This window comes from Oncorhynchus masou, chromosome 31, assembly GCF_036934945.1.
Source record: "Oncorhynchus masou masou isolate Uvic2021 chromosome 31, UVic_Omas_1.1, whole genome shotgun sequence".
Classification (NCBI taxonomy): domain Eukaryota; kingdom Metazoa; phylum Chordata; class Actinopteri; order Salmoniformes; family Salmonidae; genus Oncorhynchus; species Oncorhynchus masou.
In genome coordinates this window covers 28,536,037-28,558,047 of record NC_088242.1, presented here as the reverse complement: position 1 = coordinate 28,558,047, position 22,011 = coordinate 28,536,037, and the positions used below count along the sequence as shown (strand labels likewise).

Below are 22,011 nucleotides of genomic sequence, written 5' to 3'. Positions count from 1 at the left end.
GGAAATGAAAGCTGTAGACTCTAGATGAATGGACCAATTAGACACACCATTGATGACAGATTTCACCCAATGGAAATGGCTCTCCGGGGAACAAAGAATTTGATTGGTTCGAAGAATGAGTGAATGAAAAATTAACATTTTGGAGTATAATAGTTAGCTTCATATACAGCTGTTTACCATGTTGGTGAGTTGGCAATGAACAACTTTTACCAGATTTTTTTTTTTGCTCATTTCCTATACTTATGTGTATTAGTTAGCTTATGTGTAACTTACTGGGATTTTGTGGTGTCCATGCTATGCTATTGATATACGATTATTCCAATAGTTGCTATGGAATGGCATCTTGCATTCATCTCTCCTTAGTGGCCCACTCTCACAAACACTCTCGCTCTAATCTCCAACCCAAAGACAGTCTAGTGTGATTATCAGCACTGGCGTGACTGAGGGAGCTGGCATGGTGAGGCAATGAGGCCTGCTATATTCTGTGCTGTGTGGGCATGGAGACCACAGTTCTAGTCTAGATGACAGCTGGGCAGGGTCAGCGTTACTGGGGCACCACTCCCATAAGTCATCAGGACGCCCCTCGTTACTCCTGAAATATTAATGTGGGTCGTGGATGGATGTGTAACCCTAACTCTGCAGATGGGCCTAAGAGGGGGAAAAAACAAAAATCTGTCCTTCTGAACAAGGCAGTTAATCCACTGTTCCCCGGTAGGCCGTCATTGTAAATAAGAATTTGTTCTTAACTGACTTGCCTAGTTAAATAAAACCCTGTCTCATTACTGCCTTTAAAGCCTTCCCTCAGTGGGTTAGTCAGCTGTGTTATGAAACTGTGTCTGTGGTTGTAACTGGTCTAGTGTAGTGTTAGTACTCTGGGCTCCGCACACAGGGGGTAGGTAGATGGTCATTTAGGCTGGCATAATTCCCCTGTAGAGGAATGTGAGGGTCAGGGAGCTGCTGAGACCTACTGCCCCCATACACACCACACTGCCAGGTGTTTCCCTGCCTGGAACATGGGAAAACTCTCCAACTCTCTAACCACCACTCCCAGTGCTGACGTCATACCTGTGGTAAACACTTTCCACTAAAGTGTATATAATCTGTATTTATCCAGTATCATACCGTAGTTACTTTGAATAGCAACCAGACTGTTTGTTTAGTCCGCTGTACACGGTAGCTGCAGATGAGGGCTTTCCTTGTTTTATAAAGGAAATGACTTTCTAGGTTCTATGTTTGATATCTCTATAGGTTTGCAGTTTGCTATCTCCTACCTGGGATACTATTCAAGTAGAAGGATTAAGTGTCTGTATTTCTTTGTTTGCTTTGTCAAATTAGTGAATACAAGATATGATCTTCCACTGTACAGCATGACCTTAGCAGTCAGTAGAGTCACTCCACATGCTGCGTTAACTCAATTGTCTCACGTCACTTCTACAATGTTATCAGTTAAATTTGTAAGGCTAGAGAAGGAGACCTGAGGAGGGATAGAGAGACTTACAAGGCATGGTACAGGTCTTGTGCAATCCACATAAACTGGTATGGGCAGAGGAAGCACAAAACAGGCTTTGTTGCACGTAGGGAGCACCCTAGCACTCACCACACACTAGCACTCACCACACACTGTCTGCTATTGTCTGCTTCCTTATGTCTCAGCCTGTGTTTCTCTCTCATTGTGACTAAATGTGTGTCTAGTTTCTGTGTGTGTGTGTGTGCATCTGGGAATGTGGCTTCAGGCTCTCACAATAGCCCTAAACCAAAACAACCTCTTCCAAATAAAGACGTCTGCTACTGCCCCCATACTCTACAGCCCAAAGCAGAGCTCTCTCTGTCTCTCTCCATCTCCCCTCCCTCTCTCATTTCACTGTTAGTCTTTCCACTGTACACTTGCATCTGCTAGACAGAGTCTTACGGTAGTAATGACTGTGTGTGTGTGAGAGATGTTTCTCTCTGACTGTATTCCTCACACCCCGAGAGAGAGGCCAGGGCCCCCTAGCCGCCAGCCACTGGCTGAGTGATCTCACAGGGTTGAGAACTCTCTCCTCTTCTCCTTCGCAGCCTCAGAAGTCTTGGGCAACAGCCGTTAGCTGGCTGCTCCATTCTCCATTGGGAGCCATTGTTAAACGGATGACGATAGATTGTGAAGAGCTCATATTTGCTGAGTCATAACCATGTGTGTGTGTGTGGACCAGAGCCTTTTATCTACATTTGAGGGGGAAATGTACCCCGACAGCATCCATATTTCGTATTGGCTTTTAGTATAGTTTTTGCATGGTCTGAAAGTACACCAACATTCACCAGTCCTTCATCATTGTAATTATTGGTGGTGACCTAATGAAGGCAAGTGACTCTGGGTATATAAATATGATGGTGCTGATAAGAGTACAGTGAAGGTATTTATGAGTGAATAATAGGAAACAGACACTTCCACCATCAGTCACACCTCTGTTCCTCTGACACGGCATCTGCTGACTGGACAGGATAGGGTGGGATAGAGAGATCACAGTGGAAGAGAGTGAGAGGGATGGAGAGGCAAAGTAAATAAATAGACAGTGTGTACCTTGCTACTATTTTTTTGCCATCCCCCATGACTAGGAGGTATCCTCTGCTGTGTGTGTGTGTGTGCCAGCCCCTGTTTGTGGCTATATGCTGGCATGTAAATATATGCACATTGTTGGGTTTGTGTCTTGTGGTCACATCATATCTCTGTACAGCCCAAGGCTACTTCAAATGCTTTGAGGATGTACAATGTTTGGCAGTATTGGAAAACTCCAAACATCTCTCATTCTCAAGAATCATCACCAGCATTGTTTGCGACCTCAATGTTTCTGTATACTGAACAACATATACTTATTTAAACCACAGTTGAAAGAATTGTTACAGTTGGTTGGCCCTGGTGTACTGGGAACTTTATGTTCTCTGTAATGGCCTGTTGTCCTTGGTTCATGATACTGTTCCACCTCTGTTCTGGCGTGTTGTGTTATACCTGGTCGTGTACAGGACACTGCTATCCCTGGCTCAACTAGAACCGAACCGCTGGTTTCACATACAGACCCTGACCCCCATCTTCCTACATCCAGATGTTTGACTAGAGGTCACTGGAGGACAGGCTGAACAACACACGCGCAGGCATGCACGCACGCACGGGTGGAGGCTGCTGAGGGGAGGACGGGCTCATGGTAATGGCTGGAACGGTCCGAATGGAATGGCATCAAACACCAGGAAACCCTGTGTTTGACGTATTTGATACCATTCCGCTCCAGCCATTACCATGAGCCCGTCCTACCCAGTTAAGGTGCCACCAACCTCCTGTGGCGCGTACACACACACACTGACCTCACACCACCGTATGTCAGGAGTCTATGAGTAATTCAAGCATGAGTAAGGGCAGCTAAGCTTTGGACAAGGACCTGACTGGTAATCCTCTGTTGAAACTCTGGAAGGCCACTAATACAGAGGCTGCACATTTCTCCTCTCAGACCATGAGTGGGCGACCTCCATTTCACAAACCTGCTGACCGTTCAGTATCTGCTCAGTGAATCACCTACTTATGTTGTCAAACACGAATAAACTGATGTCAAAACCCCGATGGAAGTTGAAGAGAAACTCATAAATCTAATTCTAAGACAGAAGCCCACTCTTGTTGGTCTTGTTCTAAATGAGATTTAAATTACTTGCTGCAATTCATTTTTGAAAACTTTTTTTTTTCAACTTCAATATTAGAATCTTTTCAATTGATCAAGCCAGAAGTATTGCAATTTTAAATTATATTAATTTGTCTTGAAGACATTGACATGATATAAAAAATAATTGCTATTGGGTGGTCTGAAACCCAATCTAATGTTTACACTATTTCTAGTGAGGCTGGGGGAATTAGCCTTAGTACTTCCATAACACAGTTCTCTCTTCTTGACATTACTTTGACAAAAACACATGGTTAACAAATAGTGATTTATTTTACACAGAGGTCCAGTCGAGATATTTATTTATACAAAACTTTAAAAGCATTATATCAAATGTCTCTGTGTCCATCCTAAATGTATAATTGAGTTCATATTCCCTGTTGGAAGCTCAACCGCTTTCAGCAAACTTAAAACTTTGACTGTGGAGGGAACAATCCTTTTAATGTTTGTTCTGAACATAGCACTTTCTCTCTCTTCCTGGGGTCTTAGCTAGCCTATTACAACTCAGGTGAAAGGGTAACGGCATAGTTTAATGCCTCTTCATACTCTCACTGACCTCCTCCACAGGCCCAGGGTATTTACAGCCATTTTTCCGAAGGGAATTTGACAAATGATTCCTGGTTTTCCAGGCGGGGAGCCAGCTGAAATGGAAAGCTATGAGCTATTTAGTTTTTCCATAGTAAGAGATGCTGTTTTTTGTTTTTGGGTGTGGGAAACGTGGCTGTAAATAATCACAGGGATGTGTCTGTCATGACATATATACCATGGACCACTCTGCTCTTATAATAAGCATGTTTGTTTGTACTCGTAGCCCTACTGGGACTAGTCATCATTAACTAAGGTCGGGTGACTTGATTTGGTTATTTCAGCAAAAATGAATCAATGGCATTGGCTTGGGTTGAAGTGATCCTCAGCTTGAGCTTACGGTAACTCTCTTTATGACTTGGGGGACTTTACTAGGTTTATGGAATAAGCGATGTGTCAAAAGAGAAATTAGAATGTAATAGATACTGTATTCGAAACATGATGGAGGCCATGATTGTTGTGGCTCTACAGAACACCGACAGCCAGCCATTCACAGTGACAACCATGATTGTTGTTGTTGCTCTCCAGACAGCCATAGCTGAAACCATATGTTCTTAGCCAGGGGCTGTTCTGGCATCCTGTGAATGCAGAGCCACAGGCAGTCTGGGGTTGTCGAGGTTAACCATCTGGCATGGTGCATTATTTAATGTTGCATATGCCGGGACAAGCTGGCTCCACGTGCTGTCAAAGTTCCTAGTTCCCAGCACACATAGGTGCTCATTCCCTCACTCACTGCATCCCCGTGTGCTAATTGTGGCCTAAATTCTAACTCCCCATTGATATCAATACATGGCTCATATGAAAGTTAATTCAAGATGCGACCTCTCCCAATGTTGTGAAGCGGGGTTCGAGATTTTACATTGAGGTCCAACACATTCGTCATTATTAAAAGGTTGAGCCCAGTTCACAGAGCCCATACACTCTTTGAACGGTGATTTACTGACTGACAGTTCGAAGACAAATTCACTCCGTGACCGTGTTCAAAGACAGCCAATGAGATATTGCCGTCTAGAAAACAGACCACGTCAATGGGGTGAACCAATGATGTCCTCTTTTCTTGAAATCAGTCTCCCTCAGTGTTATCTGCAGAGCAGGAGAAAAACCCTTGTGTCACCTTACTGATAAGACCAAGACGTGACCCAACATTGTGTTACACATTCCCCAGCTAATGTGGGGTTTCACCAATGTCAGTAGACTGTGTTTCAGACGTATGGAAGCAGACAAGAAGGCAGACTAAGAGGAAGTGAACAGACACTCAGTTGGTGTCTCGGGTTTCTACAGGAAATTTGCTTTCGGTGATGGTCACTTTCACTCACTATGATCCCTTACAGTACCTCTCTTTTTATTTGTTTTCATGCGAGGAGAAGACAATGGTGATTGGACCCTTGTTGTTTGGGTTTAGAAACACTGGACACTGAAAATGGTGCTTTTGGTTTACTCCTCCTTTGTTCATGCATCTTGGTTGCTCTTTTATGACATCATTCTGACCACTACCCCCTTCAGGACAGCATGCTCACTTACACTCGTACATCCATCTCATTTATTTTTCTGTTTTGAAATATTATAAGCCTCCATTTCTTAATAAATGACTATCCAAGGTTAGTTAAGTCAATACATTTCTGAAGGGCGGATGTGGACGTATATAACACAGTGACCATCAAAGGAAGTGCATTGCTGTCATGTTCTGTGTAATTACATGGGAGTCATAAGTCACCCAGGGTTGACGTTGCTTCATTACTCTCCATCCGTGTGGGACCAGCAGCGAACCTCTTCTCTCATCTTCTTCTCTTCTTCTCTTTTCCTGGAAAGTGTTGAATGGAATGGGTTAATTCTGAGAGAGACAGAAAAGGAACAATCTGTCTCTAGGGCCAGTTTCTGCCTTGAATTATAGAAATGACTCCTGCAAGTTGGTGATGTCATCGTTGAAGACTAAGCAGCTGGGGGGGGGGGGGGGGGTTCTTATTCCCAGCATTAGTGAGGGGAATGTGGGGATGTGTCTGTTACTTGATGTTGGATTCTCAGAGACACTTTGTGTATAATATTGATGATTCATTCATGTCAGACCCTGTTCCTCCCGGATCATTTTAGCATTCTAGAATGCTGACTCATATTCCTTTCAAAGATAAAAATAACTAGTTGACTATTAAATCAGAAACAATTGTGTACAGGTTGTGTCTGATTTGTAATGATGATGCATGCATGTTAGCGTTGAAAATATGTTCCATAGCACCTTTCCAGCATTCCACGTTGGTGGAATTATGACTAGTCAAATATGTATGACTCAAGCTGCTTGCATTGCCTGTTACTAGACTCTAGTTTAGTGGTCAGGAGGGGTGTGGAGGCTTTTGCTCCAGCCCATCACCAACCAACAAACCAGACTAAGCTAAGCATGATCTTGATGATTAGCTGAAGAAAGGGATTAGATGTATTTAAAGGTCATTAAGAATAACCGTAGTGGGACGTCTGTGAATGAGTCTTTTTCACTTTAAAGGCACAGAACAGTCAAAAATGTGAGTTTCCTATGTTTTTAAACAGTGCTTTTAAGAAAGTATTCATTCAAGGATTGTTCTATATTTTTACAATTTTCTACATTGTATAATAATAAAGACAAACTATGACATAACACATAGAATCATGTAGTAACCAAAAAAAAATATATATAATAAATAAATAAATAATTTGGGGATTATTCAAAGTAGCCACCCTTTGCCTTGATGTCAGTTTTGCACACTCTTGGCATTCTCTCAACCAGCTTTACTTGGAATGCTTTTCCAACAGTCTTGAAAGAGTTCCCACACGCTGAGCACTTCTTGACTGCTTTTCCTTCACTCTGCGGTCTAACTCATCCCAAACCAACCCAATTGGGTTGAGGTTGGGTGATTGTGGAGGGCAGGTCATCTGATGCAGCAGGCCATCACTCTCCTTCTTGGTCAAATAGCCCTTTCACAGCCTGGCGGTATGTTGGGTCAATGTCCTGTTGAAAAACAAATATGGGTCCCACTAAGGGCAAACCAGATGGGATGGCGTGTCGCTGCAGAATGCTGTGTTAGCCATGCTGGTTAAGTGTGCCTTGAATTGTTTTTAAATCACAGACCGTGTCACCAGCAAAGGAAGTCTCTCTTCTTATTGGTGTACTTTAGTAGTGGTTTCTTTGCAACAATTCGGCCATGAAGTCCTGATTCGCGCAGTCTCCTCTGAACAGTTGATGTTGAGATGTCTGTTACTTGAACTCTGTGAAGCATTTATTTGGACTGCAATTTCTGAGGCTGCTAACTCTAATGAACTTATCCTCTGCAGCAGAGGTAACTCTGGGTCTTACGTTCCTGTGTCCTTATGAGAACCAGTTTCTTCATAGTGCTTGGTTTTTGCAACAGCACTTGAAGAAACTTTCAAAGTTCTTGAAATGTTTGAAATTAACTAACCTACATGTCTTAAAGTAATGATGGACTGTCGTTTCTCTTTGCTTATTTGAGCTGTTTGTGCCATAATATGAACTTGGTATTTTACCAAATAGGGCTATCTTCTGTGTCTACCTTGTCACAACACAACTGATTGGCTCAAACGCATTAAGAAGGAAAGAAATTCCACAAATTAACTTTTAACAAGGCACACCTGTTAATTGAAAAGCATTCCAGGTGACCACCTCATAAAGCTTGGTGAGAGTGCCAAGATTGTGCAAAGCTGTCATCAAGGCGAAGGGTGGCTACTTTGAAGAATCTCAAATATTAAAAAAAAAAAACTTTTTTTGGGGGGTTACTACATGATTCCATATGTTATTTCATAGTTTTGATATCTTCATTATTCTTCTACAGTGTAGAAAATAGTACAATTAAAGAAACCCTGGAATGAGTAGGTGTGTCCAAACTACTGACTGGTACTGTATGTATTAGAGGTCGACTGATTCATCGGAATGGCCCATTTCATTAGGGCCGATTTCAAGTTTTCATAACAATCGGAAATCGGCGCCAAAAAAGACCGATTTCCGATGCCACCCGTTAGATAAAATACCGAACGGTTCACTGACATAATATATGTTTTGTTTTCGAAATGATAGTTTCCGAATTCAATCATATTAATATCCAAAGGCTCATATTTCTGTGTGTTATGTTATAATTAAGTCTGATTTGATAGAGCAGTCTGACTGAGCAGCAGCAGGCCCGTAATCATTCATTCAAACAGCACTTTCGGGCGTTTTGCCAGCAGCTCTTCGCAAGCACAGCGCTGTTTATGACTTCAAGCCTATCAGCCTAATGGCTGGTGTAACCAATGTGAAATGGCTAGCTAGTTAGCTGAGTGTGCGCTAATACTGTTTCAAACGTCACTCGCGTTTAGATTTGGAGTAGTTATTCCCCTTGCGCTGCAAGTGCCGCGGCTTTTGTGGAGCGATGGGTAACAATGTTTCGAGTGTGGCTGTTGTCTATGTGTTCCTGGTTCGAGCCCAGGTAGGGGCGACGAGAGGGACTGAAGCTATACTGTTACACTTGCAATACTATAGTGCCTATAAGAACATTAAATAGTCAAAGGTATATGAAATACAAATGGTATAGAGAGAAATAGTCCTATAAATACTATATTAACTACAACCTAAAACCTCTTACCTTGGAATATTGAAGTCTCATGTTTAAAGGAATCACCAACTTTCGTATGTTTTCATGTTCTGAGCAAGGAACTTAAACGTTAGCTTTTTTACATGGCACATATTTTCTATGGCACACATTTTTACATGGTACATTGTTGTTGTAATTGTCATTAATACAAAAAAAAGCCAAATAATCGGTATCGGGTTTTTGGTCCCCCAATAATCGGTATCGGCTTTTTTGGTCCCCCAATAATCGGTATCGACGTTGAAAAATCATAATCTGTCGACCTCTAGTATGTATTCACACCCCTGAGTCAATACTTTGTAGAAGCACCTTTGGCAGCGATTTCAGCTGAGTCTTTCTGGATAAGTCTTTAAGAGCTTTCCACACCTGGATTGAGCACCATTTGCCCATTTGTTAAAAAGTTTTTTTTATTATTTAAAAAATTCTTAAAGTTCTGTCATTGTTTTGTTGATCATTGATAGAAAACCATTTTCAGGTCCTGTCATAGATTCTCAAGTAGATTTAAGTCGACTGTAGTGCTTGAACTGCCTGTGCTTAGCTACAATACTTTTTTTTTATCCTGAAAAACTCCCCAGTCCTAAACAATTACTAGCATACCCATAACATGATGCAGCCACCACTTTGCTTTAAAATATGGAGTGGTACTCAGTAATGTGTTGTATTGGATTTGCCCCAAACGTAACACTTTGTATTCAGGGCAAAAAAATTAATTGCTTTGCATGTTTTGTAATATTTATTTAAAAAAATTCTGTACAGGCTTCCTTCCTTTCACTCGGTCATTTAGGTTAGTATTGCGGAGTTAACTACAATGTTGTTGATACATCCTCAGTTTTCTCCTATCAGCTATTAAACCCTGTTACTATTTTATAGTCAGCATTGTGACATTGCCTCATTGTGAAATCACTTAGTGGTTTCCTCCTTCTCCGGCAATAGAATTGTAGTAACTGGATGTATTGATACACCATCCAAAATGTAATCATGCTGAAAATTATATTCAATGTCTACTTTCTTTACCCATCTACCAATAGGTGCCTTTATTTGTGAGGCACTGGAAAACCTCCCTGGTATATTGTGGTGGAATCTGTGTTTGAAATTCACTGCTCGACTGAGGGACCTTACAATTATCTGTCTGTGTAGGGTACAGAGACGAGGTAGTCATTCAGAAATCATGTTAAACACTATTATTGCACACAGTGAGTCCATGCAACTTATGTGACTTGTTAAGTACATTTTACTATTGAACTTATTTAGGCATGCCATAACAATAATGGGGTATTGTGTGTAGGCCAGTGTCCAAAAAAAACAATGGTATTTAATCAATTTTGAATTTAGGCTGTAACACAACAAAATGTGCAAACAGTCAAGGCATGTGAATACTTTCTGAAGTCACTGTATATATTTCCACACTACGAGGCTGGAATAATACTGTGAAAATTATGATCATGCCCTTTTAATGTAAAGACGTAAGCGTGCCTCAGTTTAGCTGGCGGCAAGCTGAAGTCGGCTAGGCGACCCAAACGAGTGTGCTCGCATACAGTGGCGTGCGAAAGTATTCACCCCCCCTTTGCATTTTTCCTATTTTGTTACCTTGATTTTTGAGGGGGGGGGGGGGTTGTATCATTTGATTTACACAACATGCCAACTACTTTGAAGATGCAAAATATTTTTTATTGTGAAACAAACAAGAAATAAGACAAAATAGAACTATTCACCCCCTCAAAGTCAATACTTTGTAGAAACAACTTTTGCAGCAATTACAGCTGCAAGTCTCTTGGGGTAAGCCTCTATAAGCTTGGTACATCTAGCAACTGGGATGTTTGCCCATTTTTCAGGGCAAAACTTCTCCAGCTCTTTCAAGTTGGATGGGTTCCACTGGTGTACTGCAATGTTTAAGTCATACCACAGATTCTCAATTGGATTGAGGTCTGGGCTTTGACAAGGCCATTTCAAGACATTTTAAATGTTTCCCCTTAAACCTCTCAAGTGTTGCTTTAGCAGTATGCTTAGGGTAATTGTCCTGCTGGAAGGTGAACCTCCGTCCCAGTCTCAAATCTCTGGAAGACTGAAACGGATTTCCCTGTATTTAGCACCATCCATCATTCCTTCAATTCTGATCAGTCTCCCAGTCCATGGCGATGGAAAAACATCCCCACAGCATGATGCTGCCACCATGCTTCACTGTGGGGATGGTGACTTGGTGATGAGGTGTTGGGTTTGCGCCAAACATAGCGTTTTCCTTGATGGCCAAAAAGCTCAACTTGTAGTCTCATCTGACCAGAGTACCTTATTCCATATGTTTGGGGAGTCTCCCATATGCCTTTTGGCAAACACCAAAAGTATTTGCTTATTTTTGTGGCCACTTTTTTAATTTAATTTAATTTCACCTTTATTTAACCAGGTAAGCTAGTTGAGAACAAGTTGTCATTTGCAATTGCGACCTGGCCAAGATAAAGCATAGCAATTCGACACATACAACAACAGAGTTACACATGTAATAAACAAAACATACAGTAAAGAAGCCCAGTTCTGTGGAGTTTATGGCTTAAAGTGGTCCTATGGACAGATACTCCAATCTCCTCTGTGGAGCTTTGCAGCTCCTTAATAAGGGTTATCTTTGGTCTCTATGTTGCTTCTCTGATTAATGCCCCCCTTGCCTGGTCCATGAGTTTTGATGGGCGGCCCTCTCTTGGCAGGTTTGTTGTGGTGCCATATTCTTGTCATATTTTAATAATAGATTTAATGGTGCTCCGTGGGATGTTCAAAGTTTCTTATATTTTTATATAACCCAACCCTGATCTGTACTTCTCCACAACTTTGTCCCTGACCTTTTTGGAGAGCTCCTTGGTCTTCGTGTTGCCGCTTGCTTGGTGGTGCCTCTTGCTTAGTGGTGTTGCAGACTCTGGGGCCTTTTCAGAACAGGTGTGTGTATATATATATATATATATATATATATATACACACACACACACACACACACAAGGTCCCAAATTATACACACACACATATATACACATATATATACATATACACACACACTATATATATACATATATACATATACACACACACCTGTTCTGAAAATATACTGAGAACATGTGACACTTAGATTGCACACAGGTGGACTTCATTTAACTAATAATGTGACTTATGAAGGTAATTGGTTGCACCAGATCTTATTTAGGGGCTTCATAATAAATGGGGTGAATACATATGTATGCACCACTTTTCCAAGTTATTTTTTTCACTTCACCAATTTGGAATATTTTGTGTATGTCCATTACATGAAATCCAACACAAAAAAAGTTCTCATTTACAACTGTGACCTGGCCAAGATAAAGCAAAGCAGTGTGACACAGTTACACATGGAATAAACAAACACAGTCAATAACCCAATAGAAAAGTCTGTATGCAGTGTGTGCAAATGAAGTAAGATTAGGGAGGTAAGGCAATAAATAGGCCATAGTGGCGAAATAATTACAATTTTGCTAATAAACACTGGAGTGATAGATGTGCAAGTAGAGATACTGGGGTGCAAAGGAGCTAAAAAATATAAATAACAATATGGGGTAGTTGGATGGGCTATTTACAGATGGGCTATGTACAGGTGCAATGATCTGTGAGCTGCTCTGATAGTTGATGCATGAATTTAGTGAGGGAGACATTAGTCTCCAGCTTCAGGGATTTTTGCAATTCAGTCATTGGCTGCAGAGAACTGGAAAAAAAGGCAGCCAAAGGAGGAATAGGCTTTGGGGGTGACCAGTGAAATATTCCTGCTGGAGCGCATGTTATGGGTGGGTGGTGCTATGGTGACCAGTGAGCTGAGATAAGGCAGGGCTTTACCTAGCAACAACTTATAGATGACCTGGAGCCAGTGGGTTTTATAGATGACCTGGAGCCAGTGTTGAAGGCTATTTTGTAAATGACATTGCAGAAGTCAAGGATCGATAGGATAGTCAGTTTTAGGAGGGTATGTTTGGCAGCATGAGTGAAGGATGCTTTGTTGCGAAGTAGGAAGCTGATTCTAGATTTAATTTTGGATTGGAGATGCTTAATATGAGTCTGAAAGGAGAGTTTACAGTCTCACCAGACACCTAGGTGTTTGTAGTTGTCCACATATTCTAAGTCAGAACCGGCCAGAGTAGTGATGCAAGCAGGTGTGGGCAGCGATCGGTTGAAGAGCATGCATTTAGCTTAGCTTGCATTTAAGAGTAGTTGGAGGCCACGAAAGAGTTATGTCATTGAAGCTTGTCTGGAGGTTAGTTAACAGTGTCCAAAGAAGGGCCAGAAGCATACAGAATTTTGTCATCTGAGTAGAGGTGGATCAGAGAATCACCCTCCGCAAGCGCTACATCACTGATGTATACAGAGAAAAGAGTCAGCCCGAGCATTGAAACCTGTGGCAACCCCATAGAGACTGCCAGAGGTCCGGAAAACAGGCCCTCCGATTTGACACACTGAACTCTGTCTGAGAGGTAGTTGATGAACCAGGCGAGGCAGTCATTTGAGAAACCAAGGCTGTTGAGTCTGCCGATACAAATTTGGTGATTGACCGAGTCAAAAGCCTTGGCCAGGTCGAATTAGGCTGCACATTGTCTTTTGTCGATGGCGATTTTGATATAATTTGGGACCTTGAGTGTGCTGAGGTGCACCCATGACCAGCTCAGAAACCAGATTGCATAGCGGAGAAGGTACGGTGGGATTCGAAATGGTTGGTGATCTGTTTTGTTAACTTGGCTTTCGAAGACCTTGGAAAGGCAGGGTAGGATAGATTTAGTTCTGTAACAGTTTGGGTCAATAGTGTCTCCCCCTTTGAAGAGGGGGATGACCCCGGCAGCTTTCCAATCTTTGGGGATCTCAGACGATACGAAGGAGGTTGAACAGGCTAGTCATAGGGGTTGCAACAATTGCGGCGGATCATTTTAGAAAGAGAGGGTTCAGATTGTCTAGCCCAGCTGATTTGTAGGGGTCCAGATTTTGCAACTTTCTCAGAACATCAGCTATCTGTATTTGGGTGAAGTAGAAATTGGGGAGGCTTGGGCAAGTTGCTGTGGGGGGTGCAAAGCTTTTGACCGGGGTAGAGGCAGCCAGGTGGAAAGCAAGGCCAGCCGTAGAGAGATGCTTCTTGAAATTCTCGGTAATCGTGGATTTATCGGTGTTGACAGTTTCCTAGCCTCAGTTCAGTGGGCAGCTGGGAGGAGGTGCTCCTATTTTCAATGGACTTTAGTGTCCCAGACCTTTTTGGAGTTTGTGCTACAGGATGCAAATTTCTGTTTGAAAAAGTTAGCCTTTGCTTTCCTAACTGCATTTGTACATTGGTTCCTAACTTCCCTGGAAAGTTGCATATCGCGGGGGCTATTTGATGCTAATGCAGTACGCCACAGGAGGTTTTTGTGCTGGTCAAGGGCTGTCAAGTCTGGAGTGAACCAAGGGCTACAGTTGAAGTTGGAGTCATTGAAACTTGTTTTTTCCACACCTCCACAAATTTCTTGTTAACAAACTATAGTTTTCTGCATGACACAAGTAATTTTTCCAACAATTGTTTACAGACAGATTATTTCACTTATAATTCGCTGTATCACAATTCTAGTGGGTCAGATGTTTACATACACTAAGTTGACTGTGCCTTTAAACAGCTTGGAAAATGACCTACCTTCAAACTCAGTGCCTCTTTTCTTGACATCATGGGAAAATCAAAAGAAATCGGCAAAGTCCTCAGACAAAAAATTGTAGACCTCCAAGTCTCGTTCATCCTTGGGAGCAATTTCCAAACACCTGAAGGTACCACGTTCATCTGTACAAACAATAGTACGCAAGTATACAGTGGGGCAAAAAAGTATTTAGTCAGCCACCAATTGTGCAAGTTCTCCCACTTAAAAAGATGAGAGAGGCCTGTAATTTTCATCATAGGTTCACTTCAACTATGACAGACAAAATGAGAAAAAAATCCAGAAAATCACAGAATCAATAATAATAATAATGACAATTACAACAATACTGAATGAACACTTATTTTAACTTAATACATCAATAAAATCAATTTAGCCTCAAGTAGATAATGAAACATGTTCAATTTGGTTTAAATAATGCAAAAACAAAGTGTTGGAGAACATATGAGTGCAATATGTGCTAACGTTTCAGTTCCTTGCTCAGAACATGAGAACATATGAAAGCTGGTGGTTCCTTTTAACTTGAGTCTTCAATATTCCCAGGTAAGAAGTTTTAGTTATTATACGACTATTTACCATGTGTATTTCATTAACCTTTGACTATGGGATGTTCTTATAGGCACTTTAGTATTGCCAGTGTAACAGTATAGCTTCCGTCCCTCTCCTCGCTCCTCCCTGGGCTCGAACCAGCAACACAACGACAACAGCCACCACATCGAAGCAGCTATACCCATGCAGAGGAAGGGAAACAACCATCCCAAGGCTCAGAGCGAGTGAAGTTTGAAACGCAATTAGCGCGCGCTAACTAGCCAGCCATTTCACTTCGGTTACTCTCGGGAGTGCAATGCTTGATGCACAACAAAGAGCTGCTGGCAAAACTCACGAAAGTGCTGTTTGAATTAATGTTTACGCGCCTGCTTCTGCCTACCACCGCTCAGTCAGTTACTTGCATATAATCTTACTGAGCATACAACACAGGACACGCTAGATAATATCTAGTAATATCATCAACCATGTGTAGTTAACTAGTGATTATGATTGATTGTTTTTTATAAGACAAGTTTAATGCTAGCTTGCATTTGCGTAACAGGCAGTCTCCTTGTGGAGTGCAACGAGAGAGAGGCAGATCGTTATTGCGTTGGACTAGTTAACTGTAAGGTTGCAAGATTGAATCCCCGAGCTGACAAGGTGAAAATCTGTCTTTCTGCCCCTGAACGAGGCAGTTAACCCACTGTTCCTAGGCCGTCATTGAAAATAAGAATGTGTTCTTAACTGACTTGCCTAGTTAAATAAAGATTAAATAAAGGTGTAAAAAAAAATGGCAAATCGGGGCCCAAAAATACAGATTTCGATAGTTATGAAAAATTGAAATCGGCCCTAATTATTCGGCCATTCCGATTAATCAGTCGACCTCTACTGTACAGGAACGGGGTCCTTATCAAACTCGACTGCTCCTCCGAATCAAATACCGTAAATATTTTCTTTTTTTTCTTTTGGAAAGGTTTTATTGGCACAATTCCTTTTTAAAAACAGCTCATACATTTTTTTACATTTATACACATAAAAACGACAGCAAAGCATAAAACACAGCATTTGAAAGTTACATTTAAATTTGTTAAAAAGTACATGTTGTTAAAACTAATGAAAACAACCATGAATAAAAGTACTTTCCTTGTAAAAACATCAAATCTGTAAAAGCCATTTAAAATGTGTACTAATGATCTAACAAAGGTAAAACATTTTTAAGACATGAAAAACATGTTAAAAAGCCACTTTGTTAAAAGGCTGTCTTCAGTCCCTTGTACAGGAGCGGGGTGAGTCTTTATCAAGCTCACCTCATCCTGCTCTTCTGAATGGATCATCATCCCGTCCTTTGGGGCCCAGAGGGGATCCCTCCCCTAGGCACATCGCCCTAGGCGCCGCAGCGCTGTCAGGCCGTGGCCGCCGGGACCTAGGGTGTTGTGGGGGACCCTTCGCTTGGGGTCGAGGCCCCCTTTCTTCCGTACCACCCCAGGGCTTCCGTGGCTACCATGGCCACTGCCTGGGGGGTGGTCTCTACGTTTTTCGCTACCAGCAGGTTACGGGAGGACCACAGTGCTTCCTTCAGGCACGTGAGGGTGTGCCAGAGCTTGGTGAAGGTCTTCGATGGAATGGGCCTTCGGCCCACCCCATACAGCACGAGCTGAGGTTTTAGGTCCTCCCCTGCTGGCAGACACGAGGTGATCAGGGGGCCTGCTTCCTTCCACAGGTCCCTGGCGGCTCTGCACTCCCAGAGCATGTGCCTCACCGACTCTTCTTGGCCGCAGCCTGGTCGGGGGCACGCGGATATCCTCGCCATGCCCCGTGAGTACATAACGGCCCTGACCGGGAGGATCTCGTGGGCGACCATCCAGGACAGGTGCCGATTCATGAGAGCAGGAAGGGCCACGTTGCGCCAAACCGTTGTGGGCTCACCTATAGCGAGCCCGCGCACTGGACATACTGGTTCCCGATCCTGCACAAGAGAGAGGAGAGAGCGGTGTTTTGTTAAAACCGTGACTGTTTCTTTTTCCAGTTTAAAATGTCTTAAAAACTTCTGGAGCTGGACGTAGGGCGGGGGTAGCAAATATTAATGTTATACTAAAATACGTAATGTGCAGAAATATTCAAGATGATTGAAATGTGTAGTTTAAATGTGTAATTTAACATAATGAACAGGGATTACATTTTACTCTCACGGGTGGCCTAATATATAACTATATGAAAACTCCGCCCCAAATAGACCACGCCTCCTGAAAATAACCTGTGGATGACATGAAAGGAGACCCAGCTGCTGGGTCCACCCAGCATGAAAGTGAATTAAAAACCCAACTGATGGTTAAATTAACCCATGTTTGGGTAATCATTATTCACACAACCCAACTGGCTGAGTCAAAATAACCCAGCATGTGTTCTTTCAAATATTTACCCAGCGCTGGGTTACCAAATAACCCAAATTGGGTTGTTTTTATCCCAGCATCTTTTTGAGTGTTTCCCGTGAAATTTCCCCTCACCTAAAAGTAATCCAAGGTTCTCATGAACTAATAAGATGTCTTAAGCCTAGCTCTCCCTTTGTCCCGCTGTAGACATGCAGTCATGCAATAGTTCTAAGATCTTAACCTGCACTTAGAACTGTCCCACATCACTCCAGTCTATGGATTACTATTACTTACACCCACTAAAACAAATCTCTTATAGACGCTTGGTGAGTTGGCACTCGCTCCAGTAACACAGAGTAATTGTTATGGAATTTCGTCCGGGTTTTCCCAACCACCCCCAATAATGTGTTACAATGGCCTTGTACTTAACGATGTTGTTTTCATGTTGTTAATCAATAGCAGCTGGCCAGAGTTTGCTACACACTCACCTGTGTTAGTCAGCATAGTGTGTTTGTGTGTGCAGGTACGTTCAATCAGTTCTATCATGCCTGGCCAATAGCAGACTGGCTCTAGTTGTTGTTTTTGTATTGCAATATACCGCAGTCTATCCACTAACGGTTGCTAATTGTGAAATGAGATAGAAACAAAAGACACACGGTAAGCACTCTCATGTGAATGCTCAAAGCCCTTATGTTCAATTTATTCATCTTATATGTCTTTTATTTATCTGTTTTGACAGAAAACGGCATCTATGACCTCACTGCCTGTTGAGGACCTCGGAGAGCCTCTCCCTCAACACTGGAAGTGCTACATGTCACCACAAGGGCGGCACTACTATGTCAACACAGCCAGCAACGGTAAGGACATGCATGGAGACTGATATACATGTATTTCCTAAGATAAATTGATTCATATGAATCTAGAGATGTTGAAGGTCACTGCTACTTAACAATGTCCTCAGAGCACTAGTTGACTGCTGAGGTGTCTGACTGGTACTGCTGGGTGTCGAGGCACATTAAAGACTTGGGGAAGATCTCTCCTCTTCACACCATTGTTTCTGTCCACACAATTAGCTGTCTGTCTCTATCCCCAGCGCCACCACTCAAACACACAGACAGGGACAGAGACACACAGAGACTGAGAAAGCAACACTGTGAGCTTTCCTCTGTTTCGAATAGGACAGGCACTGGCACCGTATTGATTTACTGACCTTAAATGAACTCTGGAGGAAACGTGAAGTGTTGACATGATGGTGTGAAATGGAATGGAAGACCTGCTGGGGGATGTTATTATGCCTGCTGTGGGTGTCATGACAACTACAGAGAGGAGGAGGGGGGTGAATGGATGAATGAAGTTCAGGTTCTGAGTTTATTTTTGAGGAGAAGTAAGATTGGCAGCGCAGCACTGGGAGGTTGTAGACTGTAGATCTACTGTATTTTCTTTCATGAAACCACTCACTTAGGAGTAAAGCGATTCAGTGCCTTAACAAAGTTGTTGTGAATGATAGTAGCTGTAATTAAGACCAAAGGCATTCCCAGTGTGCATGTCTGGGATCATGGTTTTACTGTGTGGAGCGGGAAGATTGTGTGTAGAGTTGGGCACATGGTCCACACTTGACCATGAGAAAACCTCTACAATTTGGCAAACCAAAACTCCACCCAGAAACACGACCAGAATAACAAGTTGCTCCTTCCTCTCTCTCCTTCTTTAGATGCAGGTCTCTTTGGTGAATGTGTTAATGGGAAAGAGGAAAGACAAACCAAACTAACAGTCATGTTGGGCTACACCCTCTTCTGAAGGATTGTCTACCACACAGCCAAAAGCATGGCAAAACCCCTTCACACTTGTGGTTATTTCACCTTACAGACTCATTTCATATCGGAGTTGATTCCACTGATCTGTTGTGTGCTTCTCTGTCTGCAGAATAACCATGTCGTCAGTAGATAACCATCTCTCTGACTCCAGGGTTGCGGAGAGCTGAGGGGGGATATGGTCCCATGACACTCTTTTGTTCTTGACGTCGGACTCGTTTTATTTGCTGTCAGATTTCCTTGGAGGGAAATGCTTCATCTTTCATAACTTTGCACAAGAATACACACAGCTGTAACGGTCATCCCAGCTGAAAAATTAAAAATGATTATTGTACTTGTGGTATTGCAAAATCGGCCTCTGAGGGGCATAGACAATCACCAGTCCTTCTTTGATTGTGCTTTCCTCAAGTAATTGGAAATGTAAGCACAATAAATGCACAGTACACACACACACACACAGTCAACCAGCAGAGCCACTGTAACTAGGACTTTTCCCAACAGTCTCCAACTATCTAATAATGTTTAACTGAAGCAATCTGCTATTTATAGGATATCTGCCATTTCAAACGGGCCTCCCTCCCTCTTATGTTAAAGTTCAGATAGATTAGATAATGTTGTGCGTGCGTGCACATATGTATGCTATGTGTGTGCGCACGACACGTACATGCATGTGCGTCCGTGTGTATTATGTTTCTGTGTTGCTATAGTAACCAGAGGACGATCATGCGTGGGTGAGCTAGTGCTGTAAAGGTTCCTGAGTTACAGCTTGTTTCTTGGAGGTTTCCTTCCTGTATTTCTATGCATTACAGTTTTGCAACTATGTTGTGTTTCAGTGTGATTCTGAACTGTGGTTTCCTCACATTCTCCCTGGGCATCCTCCTCTCTGTCCAGAGCATAGCTTTGTAAAAAAAAATCCTCCATAGACCCACAACCTGCCGTCTCCCAACATACACTATTAGACATGTTATCGATGCCTAGACTGTTTATTGTTGTCTATAAAATTGTCAGTAGACTCTGTAAAGGCTACAGTGACACAATGTTTTATGCTTAGTTCTCTCAATATGACTTTTTGACATCATTTGTCCTTTTTTCAATTCATCATTTGTTGTGAGCTGTATTGGGCATTTGTGCGTTACCCTCCATGCTATAACTAGATAAATGTAGTCAGTGTGAATGGGCCAGAGTGTGTGCATGCGAGGAGAGTGTCAGAGTGTCAGCTGGTTATGAATTAAAGATGGGGATTGCTAGACCTAACTAGGCCATATTACTACTAATTCTGTTCACTCACATTGATATCCCACACAACCAGCGCCGGTTCCAGGCATTAGTAGCATAAGGGGTTGCTTAGGGCCCTTGGCTGCTAGGAGCCCCCAACACAATTTTTATCAGATATCAAAGTAAGACCCAGATGCAGGCTGTCGAAGTAACAATATTTAATGTTCCAACAGGGACAACCCGAAGACGGGTCAAGGCAGGCAGAGAGGTTCAGGGGCGGGCAGGGGTCGGGGGTGGGCAGAGGTACAGGTCGGCGGGCGGGCAGGGTCGGGGCGGGCAGAGTTACAGGTCGGCAGGCTCAAGGGCGGGCAGAGGTACAGGTCGGCGGGCAGGGGCGGGCAGGAGTACAGGTCGGAGGCAGGCAGAGTGGTCAGGCAGGTGGGCACAGAGTCCAGAAAACAAGCAAGGGTCAAAACCGTGAGAACTAGGAAAGAGATAGAAAGCAGGAGCAAGGGAAAACGAACTGGCCCAGAGAGACAGGAAACACTGGGCAAAACAAATGACACCTGGAGGGGGTGGAGTCAATAACGAGACAGGTGAAACAGATCGGGGTGTGACAATTCTAATATTTTTTTTAGGAACTCAGTCGGGGTCTCAACTTACTATTGAGAATAAGAATAGTAGAATACACCAGTTGAATCAGCAGTTTTTCTGTTATGTCAGTCACAGACAGTCAGTCAATTTAGCCATGTAAACTAGCAATTTTTAGATTGGTAGTTAGCTGGCTAGACTATCTAAACTTGTAGTAATTCATGACCGAATACCAACCGGGCATGCAGGGCACGTGCCTAGGTGCCCTGACCTCTAGGGGGCCCCAATTGATTTTGTTAGTCATTCTCACTCAGATATCATATTAACATGCATAAGTCATTACAAAATGTGCAGAATTGCAGGAAATTACCTGTAAAACGGCGAAACATTTTTTTTTATCTCTGCCGCATGTAAAAATGTGTAGAATTTGCAGATGTTATCACAGGTGCAGCGAAATGCTTGTTTCTAGCTGTAATGACGTTGTAATACCTAGGAATGACCCCATGGCAAAACGAGTGTGGCGGGGGGAGGAGCTTTTAATATACTTTTAAACTGTGTGGAGAAATTATAATGGACCTACATTCATACAGTTTTTATGACTGTATCCAGCTCGCTAGTAATCACCGAAATGAAACCTAGACAGTCCGTGATCATCGAACATTCCAAAAATGATGGATAGAGGACTATTTTTATTTTATTTTTTTTACAAATTTTGATGGCGAGGAAATATAACCAATTTTCTGTGCGGTCCTCCGGGATCAAAAATGAGTTTGACACACCTGTGTAAGTGCATTGAAATCTTGTCTCAGCTATCCTGGAATTACAGCTTTGTAATGAGCTTGTTACAGAGTAAATATGTTGGATGTGTGTAGAGCTGCAGCCTACCTCTCATCTGAGCACACTGATGTGAAGTAGATAATCACTCCAATCTGCATTTCCAGGTGCCAGTTGCTAAGTAACAG

General features: G+C 42.5%; 1 protein-coding gene across 1 annotated transcript in view; it reads left to right on the top strand.

Moving 5' to 3' along the window:
• Nucleotides 1–22,011, top strand: part of LOC135523745 (growth arrest-specific protein 7-like) — a 49,277-nt gene that overhangs the window by 2,969 nt on the left and 24,297 nt on the right. The window contains exon 2 of the mRNA XM_064950617.1: nucleotides 18,172–18,289. Within this exon, the coding sequence (XP_064806689.1) occupies nucleotides 18,172–18,289 (118 nt within the window). The remainder of the gene's footprint in view (nucleotides 1–18,171; nucleotides 18,290–22,011) is intronic.